The 14,138-nt window shown below is 44.7% G+C and overlaps 1 protein-coding gene across 1 annotated transcript in view; it reads left to right on the forward strand.

Annotated features, from left to right (window-relative positions):
• Window positions 1-14,138, forward strand: part of DCAF8 (DDB1 and CUL4 associated factor 8) — an 81,937-nt gene that overhangs the window by 24,747 nt on the left and 43,052 nt on the right. Inside the window, exons 5-6 of the mRNA XM_030186987.1 lie at window positions 7,213-7,353; window positions 8,277-8,371. Coding sequence (XP_030042847.1) covers window positions 7,213-7,353; window positions 8,277-8,371 — 236 coding nt within the window. The remainder of the gene's footprint in view (window positions 1-7,212; window positions 7,354-8,276; window positions 8,372-14,138) is intronic.

The following is a 14,138-nucleotide window of genomic DNA, read 5'->3' on the forward strand; positions in this document are numbered from 1 at the left end:
CCAGAGTCACAAGGAGCTGCCTGCGCCTGAAGTGGGAATCGAACTCAGTTCCTCAGTTCCCCAGGACCAAAGTCCACCACCTTAACCACTAGGCCACTCCTGGTTTCCTGCTCTTGACCATTAAGCCGCTACTCCTGATTTCTTAAGAGCTCATAGAGTCTCTTCTCTTTTTCATGTTTCTGCTGTCCAACTTTGGGAGGGAAGGGGATGATAGAGGTCTCCGTTACTTGCTTCTGAGCTTTTAGACTGGTTTCTAGATTCACCAAAAATGCATTAAGGCCTGTGTTATGGATGGTTGTAAATGCCTGGTGCATGCCAACCAACCAGAAACTATTTGATATGAGGTAGTTCCTGGTGCTTTCCAAACATGGCTACAGTGGAACTTCTCATAGCATTTCAGGAAAAAGAGTATAGACGAGGCTGTATTAAATTGCAGAAGAAGCTTGATATGGTGGGATTCGTGAGGTCCACAAAATTGCAATTTAAATAAGTTTCCTTAGCCAGTATTTCCTGCTGTTTTGTCTATCCTGTTGATGATCATCTCACAGGCAGGACCTAATTATAGCAGAATAGAGATGGTCCAGAAAAGGACTACCCAAAATGATGTCAAGTCTGCATGAAAAACTATGAAATGAGACTTAAGGTCAATGACATAAATATACTCTAGATGGGAAAGAGGGAATGTTCTAGAAGAGGCACTTTTTAGAGGGAAGAAAGTTCATGATATGAAGCTCTAGGGAGGTGAGCGGTGGGGAAAGGGCCATTTGCATGGAAGAGATTCTTAGAAGAGGTAGTTTACGTCAAAAGTCTTGGATGGGCACAGAGGATCCCTAGAAGTAAAGATGTAGATGCGAAGGGAACACCAGAAATCAAATGGCATCATTGTACTAGATGGGTTTCATGGTTCTCCTTTGCCTATAGTCTGCGTTTTGTTTCAGAAACAGCTTTATAAGTTAATTATTGAAGTGGTATTTGGGACTTGCCCAGCATCCTCTCTCAACAGTAGTCAGTCTTCGGTGGACTTTGGAATAGCTTTTATGCTCTTATGGTAGAGGCAGACCGTTTACATTTGTCAAATGCACTTCTGAAACTGTTTTTTAATTGAAACATACCAACACTGTTGAGTTTTAGATGAACCAAAAAGTTGAGGCAATTGAGCATTAAACATAGAAACATAAAAAAAATTATTACAGATAAAGATCATGTGGCCTATCCAGGCTGCTCATCCTTGCCAACAACTAAGCTCTACAATCCCTTCTCCCTCAGAGATCCTTTGTTCCTGTCCCAGGCTTTCTTGAATTCAGATACAGTTCTTGTCTCCACCATCTCCACTGGGAGACTGTTCACGTATTCACCACACTTTCTGTAAAGAAATATTTCCTTTCTTAGTGTCCTCACCAGACCAGACCACTTCAGAACCTGTTGAGTTGTGTCTGTCGACCAGCAAATGGAGACAGAGAAATACAATAGTTCTCTGTGATTTGCTTCCTAAGGGCACTGTGCAGTCTTAATTATTCAGTATTTCTCTTTCTTCAGTTTCTGAACTGGTTGCTGAGGTAGCCCCTGTCCCATTTGGAAAACTGGTCATCAATTGAGCAGAGGTGTGGTTTTAAGCTCCATTAAAACAAACAAACAAAAAAAAAAAAACAGGCATAAAGCAATCCTCAGAGGGACTCCACTCCATCCTCTCCCTCACAATCCCTTGTTCACCACATTATTTTCTTCCTGGAAAGGATGGGAAGTTGCTTCTTCATCTCAAAAAATTAGAAGACCTTCAAATTCTGCAGCATTTGTTCCAGGCTACAATACTGGTTAGTGGAACAGGTGGGAGTTTGCAATGGGAGGTCCTTCCTCACCGCAGGCCATATCTCCCAGTATTAGACTTTGTTTGTCTAAATTTAGAGGCCAAGAGCAATTTTATTCTGGCAGCTCCTCGGAAAGAAGTCTTTGACAAGGTTTGACTAGAATGAACCCCTCCTTGTTGCAACCTTGGCCACCTTTAAATCTAGACTGAAAGCCCACCTCTTTAACATTGCTTTTGACTCGTAACCACTTGTAACCACTCGCCTCCACCTACCCTCCCCTCTTCCTTCCCGTTCACATTAATTGATTTGATTTGCTTACTTTATTTATTTTTTGTCTATTAGATTGTAAGCTCTTTGAGCAGGGACTGTCTTTCTTCTATGTTTGTGCAGCGCTGCGTATGCCTTGTAGCGCTATAGAAATGCTAAATAGTAGTAGTAGTAACCTGCTGTGTTCTGGCTATGCTCCTTCATGGAAACATGAGCTTGCACTCCGCTCAGGGATGGATGGGCAGACAGCCACATGTTTTGCCTTACGACAGCTGTGACCCTACCCTGGTGATTGCTGTGCTACAGTTTTCTAGATCTAGGAGTGGTGAAATTATTTCCAGAATCATCTGAATAACCAGAATATTCTCCTGTTATTTCAACATCAAAGCCTTTGTTCAGTAACAGCAACTGTGCATCCAGGGCACTTTTTAACAACATTATATCTGAAAAGGCTTGCCTTCATGTTTCCTTGGAGCCAGCCTTTTTCTTTTTTGTTGTCCAATGCATTCCCTTCTCCATGGGCAGCTTCTCCTGAAGCACTCTCTGAGAGGTTTTATTGTTTGCACCCTATAATTTCCAGGAAGGATTCATATGGGGCCATCTGGTTGGTCTGAGCCAGTACTCATTAAGACACTAAAAGATGGCAACTCAAGTGCTACATTCCTTCTAATCTCTTGGCTGAGGGGTCAGTCTCTTCTAGCTGGCTTCACTGGCTTCCAATCAGGTACCGCATACAGTTCAAACTTCTACTAACCTACAAATGCACTCAATCTGCAGCCCCTCACTACCCTTATCTCCCCTTACACTCCTACCCGAAACCTTCGCTCACAGGACAAATCCCTCCTATCTGCTCCCTTCTCCACCATCGCCAACTCCAGGCTCCGCCCTTTCTACCTTGCCTCTCCCTATGCTTGGAACAAACTCCCTGAGCCCATACGCAGAGCCCCCTCCCTTCCCATCTTCAAATCCTTACTCAAAGCCCATCTCTTCAATGTCACCTTTGGCACCTAATCATTTTACCTCTATCCAGGAAATCTAGACTGCCCCAATTGACTGCACATGTTGTCCATTAGATTGTAAGCTGACTGCACATGTTGTCCTTTAGATTGTAAGCTCCTTTGAGCAGGGACTGTCCTTCTTTGTTAAACCGTACAGTGCTGCGTAACCCTAGTAGCGCTTTAGAAATGTTAGGTAGTAGTTCTAGCGCAGGCTAGTTGCCTGTCGAGCCCTACGCTTTTAAGCTTTACAGTCCTTTCTTCCTCAGATCCTTTGCTCTTGTCGCAGGCTGTCTTGAATTCAAATACACTTTTTGTCTCCACCTCCTTCATTGCGAGACTGTTCATGCATTCGCCACTTTTTCTCGAAAGAAATGTTTCCTTAGTTTATTCCTGAGTCTCTCGTTTTCATCTTCATCATAAGACTCCTTTTTCCTGAGCTTCCTTTCAGTAGATAGACCCACCTCCTGCGCATTTATACCACAGAGGTATTTTAATGTTTCCATCATAACTCCTTCCTTCATTTCATAGTATGCATATTGAGATCCTTAGGACTGTTCTTTGCTTTTTGATGAAGAACATTGAACATTTTAGTAGCTGCCCTCTTGACCAGCTCTGTATCCTTTTGAAGGTGCGATCTCCAAATGAGGTCTCGCCAGAGACTTACAAAGAGGCACTATCACCACCTTTTTTTCTTCTGACCATTCCTCCTCTTATGCTTTTAGGTTTTTGATTTTCTACCTGCTTCATCATAAGGAAAAGTGGTTTCACCTGTGAATGATTTTATATGTATTTTTTTTCCCAGAAGATCATCAGAAGTGGCTTCTTAGGCTGTTGATGGAAGTTTATTTCATTGGGAGGGATGGCAGGAAAGTGAAAGTTAGTTGGGAGAGTATGTGATTCCGTGTAGAAAGAATGAGGTGGCACCTATTGGTGAAACATGGTAAAGGAAGCGGAGCTTAGGCCATGAATGGTTTTGAAGGCATAATTAGATGCTTCAGCATGGATCAAGACTTACTTGGGACCCATGTGGAATTAGTGAGATGGTGACAGTGGTGGATATGGGAAGGAAAAGGTCTGGCGGCATTCCATAGCGTCCCACAGATTGATCCAGAGACTTGTAGGTTATGTCCTGCTATGAGCAGGTGGAGATAGAACTCCAAGGTTTGCTATATGAGGTCATGTGTAGCCAGCTTAACCTCATTTATTTTATTTATTTATTTATTTATTATATTTGTATCCCGCACTTTCCCACTAAAAGCAGGCTCAATGCGGCTGACATAGTAATAGGTAACACAGAATTTGTTATGTAAAGTAGGAAATTAAGTATAACATAATAGAAGGATGGATGGTAGTAAATGGATGGATAGGTAGGTAGAGACAGGTGATAGAGAGAGAAGGGTAAGGTGGGAGATAGATTCTGGGTCAATGTCGTTTTTTCTTCAGTATATGTAAGGTAGATGGGTTCATGAGATTAATCTGGGTCTTTTGGGTAGGCTTGTTTGAATAGATGGGTTTTTAGTGCTTTCTGAATGATCTCTATCTAGCAGGTGGAGGGTCATAGCCATGCCGCTCTGCAGTGATATGTCTCCTGTCCCGTTCCCTCTGGTGTCGTTGAGTCTCAATTGGGATTGAGGCTACTGCTGTGGTGTTTTTGTTTTTTTTGTTTTTTTTTTTGGGGGGGGGGGGGTGCATAACCTGGTGGGCCAGGTCCCTCCTCCTTCCCCATTTCTGTGGGCTGAGTGGTTTGAGTCAGATTTCTCCAGCTTCTCTCCTACCTCTTTTTTTTTTTCAGGTACAATAGTCAGCTGTAAAATTCTATGGACCATTTTATTGTTGCTGCCATTTATAATTACATTTTCATATTCCTGTATGAGTCGAAATGTATGTATGTATTATCTTCATAGACCTTTTGTTTAATACACCTATCATAGCGCTATATCCATATATGTGTGTTTTTTTTCTGTGATTATAGATGTTGTGACTCATGATTTAGGCGCTATTGCCGAAACACAGACCCGTATTGAGTCTGTTCATCATCACGAGCCTCTTGGTGCACTGTTGGATTTTTTAAAAACTTGTCTCCTTCATAATAAAACAACTTTTGTGCTCTTACTTCTTTGGCAGCATTTTTTTCTACTGTGGGAAGGCCTAGGGTCCACCCTTGCGTCATTGCTGTTTTGTTGAGACTAATCCATATGCCATTAAGCATGGAGACCAGGACTGTCTCGGTTCCAGATTGTCTAGAACAGCAATACCCTCAAAAAAAAATCAAGCCGCACTCTATCAATAAATTTACTCAAGAAGCATATACTGTAAGTGTTTGCTTACAAAAATAACTGCAGGAGGAGGAGAGAGCTAATTTCATGTTTAAACTACAAAGCAAAGAAAAAAAACCCTGAGAAGTGAGAGCTAGGAAGAGGCTGTGCATGCTCAGAACTATTTTCCTAATAAGTTCTGGGCTCTGGATAAGCTACTGTATTCGGGAAGCTGTTGGATAACATCACTCAGTTGTGTGGCTGATTCTGCTTGCCAACCGAGAAAAATAGTAGCCGAAAATCAGTTGGTAAAGAAACTATTCTTTCTTTGCTTTAAAATACAGGTGACATGAGACCTTGTTCTGACTTTCTCTAAGTATGTTGTGATTATTTTTTTTATATTTTTAATTCTGTACCTTCTTGGTGGACTCATTTTTTTAGGAGATTAAGAGATTCTGTCACATACATAGATACCATACAAATATCATATGTGTCATGGCAAAGGGTAGTATATGCCTGCAGTTATAATTTAGTTGTAATATTTTTAATAGATAAGTGTGAATCTTACTGCTTGCCAATTGGGATTCCCCCCCCCCCCACACACACACACACACCGAATCCACTATATAGAGCGATGCCTTATCCCCTCGAGGCATCTCAGTATAGCCAGAACATCATACCTGGTTGATTTTATAACCTTCATGGCTTTGGTGCCGGGAGTTGCTGCTGCTGCTCTCTCTCTCTCTCAGGTTTATGAATGTCCTGTCAAAAAAGATGTGACTAACTTAAAACCTTAGGAAAAGAGAATCCTAGAGCAGTGGTTCCCAAGCTTGGTCCTGGAGGCACCCCAGCCTGTCAGGTTTTCAGGATATCCACAATGAATATGCATGAGAGAGATTTGCATTCAGTAGAGGTAGTGCATGCATATATCTCTCATGACTATTCATTGTGGATATCCTGAAAACCAGACTGTCTGGAATGCCTCCATGACCAGGTTTGTGAACCCCACTGCCCTAGAGAATATCAAAAGGCTCAGGGCCTTGAGGCCTATAGATAGGTCTGGTCTTCAGCATGTTCAAATGAATATTTTGTTGCATCTTCTCTTAAAACCATGTTAAATTGAATTATAGGGTTGGCCTTGAAACCCAGGCCTGATTGTGGCTCTCAGGAACCATCTTTGAGACATCTGCTGTAGTCTGTTCTTTTCACTTTCTGGCAGGATCTGTCATACTTATCCTGTCTCAGATGTATCTACAGGGCTGAAACAAATTCCAGGAGCCAGGTCACCTGGGCGCCTAAAATACTAGTCCTGGCACCTGATAGAAGAGAGACTGCAAGGCCTATGCCATAGAGTGAGAATAATGTCAGCAGGGCTGAGAAGAGGAAGTCATTGTGGGAGAGGGGGGAGATTGAGAATGCCTAAAATTAGGGATGAAGGGTTCCCGGAGGGAGGTGGAAAAGAGGAGTGCTTGGAGAACAAAAAAGAGAACAAGCAAAACATAACAGAGTGAAATGTTGAAATAAGAATACATGATTGTTCTGGTTCTTTTGGCATCTTTTCTAAACCTTTTCACACATCTGTGTGTCAGTCCAGCATGGAGTAACCTCTAGTGGAGATTGCTCCATCTCTCTGGGTGAGTCCTTTTAGTGTTTTACTGCCCGTAGAAGCTCTAAGAAATTTTTGTCACAAACACAGTAGCTAGATCACCTCAGGCAACAGTGAATTCTGATTTGGCTGTCTGTGTTCTAATCTGTGTCATGAATAGCTTTTCAGCCTTGCTGCATAAAAGAATAACTTGTAGAATTTTGGGGAAGGAGAGAGGTGGGTGGGGTGCTGCAGTGTACCTTGCAGTGAAATCGTTATCTTATTTTCTGATGTTATCCCAGGCAAAGTTCCTTCCAAATAGCGGTGACTCTACTTTGGCCATGTGTGCCCGGGATGGACAGGTACGAGTGGCTGAACTGTCTGCCATACAGTGCTGCAAGAACACCAAGCGTGTGGCACAGCATAAAGGTGCCTCACACAAGGTAAGTGCATGGCCTAGCAGAGCAGCAGCCCTACCCAAATCACTTAAGAGAAGACCCAATGTGCTTAGAAAACTGTATTTTGGCCTCTAAGGAGCTTTGTGTTCCACAGTTGATTTAGGCTGAAAGAAGACCGGGTTGTGACTTTGTGTTGTGTTAAACCCTGTACCTCCCCTGTTGAAAGAAATGTGTTAATGCTATGAAATGTTATGCCTGGTCTCTCTCATTAGCTCCCAGGAAGAGGCTAGCTTAAGAGGAGTACAATTTTAAAATCTTCCTTCAGCTTTAAAAGCCCTACCAATTGGGATGCTATTAATTTGTCACTGGAAATAAGTGTTTACTTGCTCCCTGGTACCCCTCAGGTACTGAAATAATATAAATAGCTAATATTGAAATAATATAAATAGCTAAAGAGAAACATTGGGTAGGAGGCGACAACACCCTGAGAAACACAAAGTAGAAATATTGTACAAACAGCTGAAAGGAGACCTCAAAAAAAGAATGTGTGGGATGGCGTTATCATGAACACCTAAAATATGAATACGTCACAGACAGTTGAAGAGGTGGAACAGAGGAGGACACAAGAGCACCATGCTCCCCCACCCCCCCACCCCACAAGATTTGAATAGAACATGGCAGCTGAGGGGAGATATCATTGAAGAGACCGAATCACCCTATTAAGTTGAGGAACAGCAGAGGATTAAATTAATTAAAATCTGTCATTCTGAGTGATATTGTGTGCAGCTGAGTAAAGCTCAATCTTAGGCATGCTGTGGTTTTTGGATGAAAATTAGTTGCCAGTGTACTCTGCAGTGTGGTATCTCCTTGGCAGTATTGCATTATGACTGAAATGCACCGCTCTCTTCCCCCCCCCCCCCCCCCCCCCCCCCCCCCCCCCCCCCGACATTTTACATGTTCCTTCACAGCTGGCTTTGGAACCAGATTCTCCATGCACTTTCCTGTCTGCAGGGGAAGATGCTGTAGTCTTCACCATTGATCTCAGACAAGACCGACCTGCTTCGTAAGTACATACTGAGTACATGTTGTTTCCTGCTGTGTGTAGAGGGATCAGGTGTGAATGGGGAGCTTGCTATGCAAAATCTGTTTGTTTTTTAAGCAATGATTTATAAATATTTGAATTCTTCTGGTTCCTTTCCGTCAATCGATCTGGTCAGAGGTATAAAGGTATGCTTCCTCCTCGATCAGCTTATATCCCCTTGAAGAAGTGAAGATAATTCCAAAGCAGGGGAAAATGTTAGTTTCCTTACCATCCCTCCAGACCGGTCCAGGAACTGACTGGTGGGTAGTATACTCCTTCCTTCCAGCAAGTGGAGACTGAAAATTCTGACTCTAGAGCCAATAGGAGCCCTGGCCAACTAGCCCTAGATTCGGTAATCTGTCTCCAGCAGGTAGAAAGAGGTGTGAGCCCTTTAGTCTCCTCTCTTTATCTATCTAGTTTTGAACTTTTAGTTATTAGCAAGGCACAGTCTGTGTGCTTTTTCTGTCTATTTCTCTGTGCCTCCATGGTTCAGGCTTCTTTTGACTGGGAGTGGTGCACACTTCAGTCAGCCTTCGGGGTGTTACACCCAGGGGGTAATGGGGTCCCTCCCCCACTTTCCTTCTGAGGTCCTTTGGTGTTGGATTATTTACTTTAGCCTAGGGGGAGCTCAGACTCTTCGGTAGGAGAGTACTGCAGCTTCAGGAGAGGCAGCCCTTTAATAAAGGTTAAAAAAAAAAATGAAACGGCACAGCAGCTCTAGCGAGGACGGTTCGGGTGTCAAGGAGAGCTGGAGGCAATGAAGGGCTGTAGTATGGCTGAAAAGCTGCACCGTTGTTTGGTATGTCATCGTCAGGGGGTGGGAGCCTCCAGCGCTTGTAAGTTTTGTACCGCTGTAGAAACAGCAGTCCCAGCTGTTCCGGCGGTCCCATCTGCTACAGCGGGGGCCGGTTGAGCCTGTTTCTACTGTGGTTTTAAATCAGTCTCCCCGTCCGTCGGATTCGGGTCGCGCGGCCATTTTGTCAGCGCTGAACTCCAGGGAGGACCGGCCATCGACATCTTTATTTTTTCAGACTGGTCAGTCTGCTCCAGTGCTTTTCTCGTCAGCAGCTATTCAGGAGGGGGGTTTTCCTCCTGAATTTGTGATTCAAATGTATCAAGCCTTCCTTTTAAAGCAGGCAGGTTCCTCTTTATTTTCTTCTGCTCCTCCTGAGCCGGTTGTGCCCAGATGGCGTATTCCGGCCAAAAGATTGAGGGAATCAGAACTTCAGGAAGAAGATCAGGCTTCTGATCAGGATTTGGAAATGCCTGCGTTGGCAGAATTGGATGTATTACAGGAGTCACAGTTGGAGGACTCAGGTTCGGCTGAGACGGGGACGGATTCTTTTTTTACGGGAGTTGATCCATCGGTAGTTCGTATTTTTCATAAGGAAGATCTCCAGGAACTAATTGCCTTGGTAGCTGACACTTTGCATTTTGATGAAGATCAGTCCGCAGCCCCTGAGGTGCGTAAGGTTGATTTGTTAGTTAAAGGTATTAGGCGTCTGGGGAAAACTTTTCCTGTACACCGGGACATTAGGGATATCATCCAGACTCAGTGGGATTTCCCGGATTCTCCCTTTAGGCAAGCAAGATCTATGGTGTGTCTTTATTCACTTCCAGAGGTAGATAAATCTCTTCTGAAGGTGCCTGTGATGGGTGCTGTAGTGTCTGCGGTCACTAAGCACAACACAATCCCAGTAGATGGTGGTACTGCTCTTCGGAATATTCAGGATCGTAGGGTGGAAGCCCTTTTGAAAATTTGTTTTGACGTTTCCTCTTTGGCAGTGCAGGCGGCCATCTGTGGCTCTTTGGTAGCTAGAGCATGCTTTCGGTGGGCCGAACGAATTTTGGACAGGTCTTCTGATGATTTGACTTCAATTGACACGGAAGTAGCCAAGATTGAGACGGGCTGTGCCTATTTAGCAGATGCTTTCTATGACTTATTAAGGGCGTCTTCTAAGTCCATGGCCCTTTCAGTGGCAGCTCGTCATTCTCTGTGGCTGAGAGGTTGGTCGCCGGTTGCTGCTTCTAAGTCTAAGTTAAGTAAGTTCCCGTTTTGAGGTTCCTTTTTGTTTTGGCTGGAGTTAGATAAATTGGTCCATAGTTTGGTTGATACCAAGGTTCCTCGTCTGCCAGAAGATCGTCCTAGAATGGTTCAGAGGTTTTCTGGTTTCAGCCGTGGGCGAGGATGGGATTTCCATCGTTTTCGGTCCGTCAGAAGTGTTCAGCTGCAGCGGTTTCGTTTCCTCCAGAGAAACCAGTCCTTTTGTGGGTTCCGTAGAGGAGGTAGAGACTCCGGATCTTCTTTTCAATCCGCAGCTCGTCCAGCCCAATGAAAGTACGAGGGCCTCTCCTCTGATTCCGGTAGGAGCTCGTTTAGCTCTGCTCTTGCAGAGGTGGGCCCAAATTACCTCAGATTAGTGGGTCTCAGAGGTTATTCGAGAAGGGTACGCTTTAGAATTTGCTCATCCTCTTTCTTATGCCTTTCTAGAGTCTCCCTGCCAGTCTTGTCTGAAGGCGGGAGCGGTTCAGGACACTCTATTAAGACTTCTTCAGTTGCAGGCTGTTTGTCCGGTTCCTCCGTTAGAACTCAAGCTAGGCCATTATTCCAATTATTTTGTGGTTCCAAAGAAAGAAGGTTCTTTTTGACCAATTTTAGACCTCAAGGCAGTCAATCGAGCGCTCAGATTTCCCAGTTTTCGAATGGAAACTCTACGCTCGGTGATATTAGCAGTTCACACGGGAGAGTTTTTGACAGCTCTAGATTTGACAGAGGCCTACCTGCACATTCCGATTCAACAGGGGCATCAGCGATTTCTTCGTTTTGCGGTCCTGGGTCAGCATTTTCAGTTTCGGGTGCTTCCCTTCGGTTTGGCCACGGCTCCTTGTATGTTCACCAAGGTCATGGTGGTAGTCGCAGCGGCTCTCAGGAAGGAAGGGATCTTAGTTCATCCATATCTGGACGACTGGTTGATTTGGGCAAAGTCATACCAAGAGAGTCTTCAAGTCACGAATCGAGTAGTGCAGTTTCTGCAGTCCCTTGGATGAGTAGTCAATTCAGCCAAGAGTCGGTTAGTGCCGTATCAAACCCTAGAGTACATAAGTACATAAGCACTGCCATGCTGCGAAAAGACCAAAGGTCCATCAAGCCCAGCACTCTGTCTCCGACAGCGGCCAATCCAGGCCCCAAGAACCTGGCAAAAACCCAAAATTTAATAATGATCAATGGACTTTTCCTTCAGGAATCTGTCCAGACCCCCTTTAAACTCAGCAGGGCCAGCTGCCGTCACTACCTTCTCTGGGGGTTTTGTTCGACACGGCACGGAGTCGTATATTTCTTCCTCCGGCGAGAATTCTCAAGATCCAGTCTCAGGTTCAAGCCTTGTTGCGCAAGAAAGTTCCATGTGCTTGGGATTATTTGCAGGTATTTGGCTCCATGGCAGCGTCAATAGAGGCGGTGCCTTGGGCCAGAGCGCACATGAGGTGTGTTCAGGCCTCTCTCCTGTCCAGGTGGTCTCCGCAGACGGACGCGTTGCATATGAAGTTGCCTCTGCGGATGTTGGAGCGCAGCAGCTTGTTTTGGTGGTTGAGGGCGTCCAATCTAACCAAAGGCATGCCATTGGATCCGCCAAGCTGGACAGTAATAACTATGGATGCCAGTCTCAAGAGCTGGGGTGCTCATTGCCTGGGGCAGTTTGCACAAGGTCTGTGGTCTCCTCCGGAGGTGGCATTGTCAATCAACCTTCTGGAAACCAGGGCGATCAGACTTGGTCCTTAGTGGAGCGCATTATCTGGTGAGGGACGTTATGGGCCTGGTACCGCTTGATAACAGTGATCATAATAGTCAGAAGACAGAGGGTGGTGATAAATGTAGTTCACTCAAAGGATGAAGGATGTTACTAATGGTGTACCACGGAGATTGGTCCTTGGCATGGTTCTTTTTAACAACTTTTTGAGTTATGTTGTGGAAGGGCTGTTGGATAAAGTTTACCTCTTTGCGCAGGATACTAAACTCTGTAATAGAGTAGACACCCCTGCTGGTGTGGATAGCATGATGAGGGATCTAGCTAAGCTAGAGGAATGGTCTAGAAATTGACAAAATTTAATTCTAAAAAAATACAGGGTCATGCACTTGGGCTACAGAAACCCGAAGACCAGCACCATTTAGGAGGTGAAATACTTCTGTGCTCAAAAGAAGAGCGAGACTTGGGGGTGATAATTTCTAACAATCTTAAGCTGGCCAAACAGGTAGAAAGGGCGGCAACCAAAGCCAGAAGGATGCTTGTGTGCATAGGGAGAGGAATGACCAGCAGAAAAAAGAAGGTGATAGTGCTTTTGGGTCCAATTTAGAGTACTGTGTTCGGTTCTGGAGGCCAAAACTTCAAAAAGATATAACCAGGTTGGAGTCGGTCCTGAGGGTGGATAATAAAATAGTTAGTGGTCTTCATCATAAAGCATATAAAGACAGATTCATAGACCTCAATGTGAATACTTTAGAAGAAACACAAAGAGATATGATTGAGACATTTAAATATTTATGTGGCATAAATACATAGGAGGCAGGTCTCTTTCAACTGAAAGGTACCTCTGGAATGAGAAGGCATAAGATGAAGTTGAAGGGGGGTAGACTTGGTGAATGGTTACTGTCCTATTATAACTTGGTGTTCTTTTCTTGTTTCTATTTTTTAGATTATTTTTGTTTGTAAAGCACTCTGGCTCAGTGGCGTACCAAGGGGGGGGGGGTGGGGGCAGTCCGCCCCGGGTGCACACCACTGGGGGGGTGCCGCGCGCCGGTCAGCGTCGTTGGTTTCCATGCTCCCTCTGCCCCGGAACAGGAAGTAACATGTTCCAGGGCAGAGGGAGCATGGAAACCAACGACGCTGACCGGCGCGTGGCACCCCCCCCCCCCCCCCCCAGCGGCGTGCACCCGGGGGAAGGGGTTCTTTCGCCGGGGTGGGGGGGGGGTGTCCCTTCGCCGGGGGGGGGGGGTCGCACTGCACGGGGGGGGGGGGTGTCAGCGCCCCTCGGAACGCCACTGCTCTGGCTTGTATTAGAAGAGTAGTATATCAAGTATTTTAAACTGTTTAACTCGAAAGTAATCTAAGGAAATAATTCTTTATGGAAAGGGTGGTGGATGGATATGTGGAATGACCTAGTGGAGGTAGTAGAGATGAGAACTGTATCTGAATTAAAGAAAACATGGGACGGGCATGTGGAATCGCTTAGAGCAGATGAGGAGATAGTGGATGATATGAGTGAGCAGAGTGGATAGGCCATAGTGGAGGAATAGCCTAGTGGTTAGTGCAGTGGACTTTGATCCTGGGGAACTGGGTTTGATTCCCACTGCAGCTCCTTGTGACTCTGGGCAAGTCACTTAACCCTCCATTGCCCCAGGTACAAATAAGTACCTATATATACTATGTAAACCACTTTGAATGTAGTTGCAAAAACCACAGGCAGTATATCAAGTCCCATTTCCCTTTATCTGCTATCATTTTCTCTGTTTTTATGTTTAGCCAGCTTTTTGCTTGTTTTGATCCCAACAAGCTTGGGACTGCTGTATCCAAGTATATTCTGTTTCATTTGATATCAGATTGCGTGTTTCTTGCTTATGCCCGGGTGGGGCACTAAATCTCTGTTTTCTATTAGAGTGAAACATGTTTTTATTATGAAATTTTCAGAGATGATTTAATTGACATCATCTTGTTTTTGTATGTTTTATATTACTGTAAAATATCTAAGGTTTACA

This window comes from Microcaecilia unicolor, chromosome 14 (assembly GCF_901765095.1).
Source record: "Microcaecilia unicolor chromosome 14, aMicUni1.1, whole genome shotgun sequence".
Lineage (NCBI taxonomy): Eukaryota > Metazoa > Chordata > Amphibia > Gymnophiona > Siphonopidae > Microcaecilia > Microcaecilia unicolor.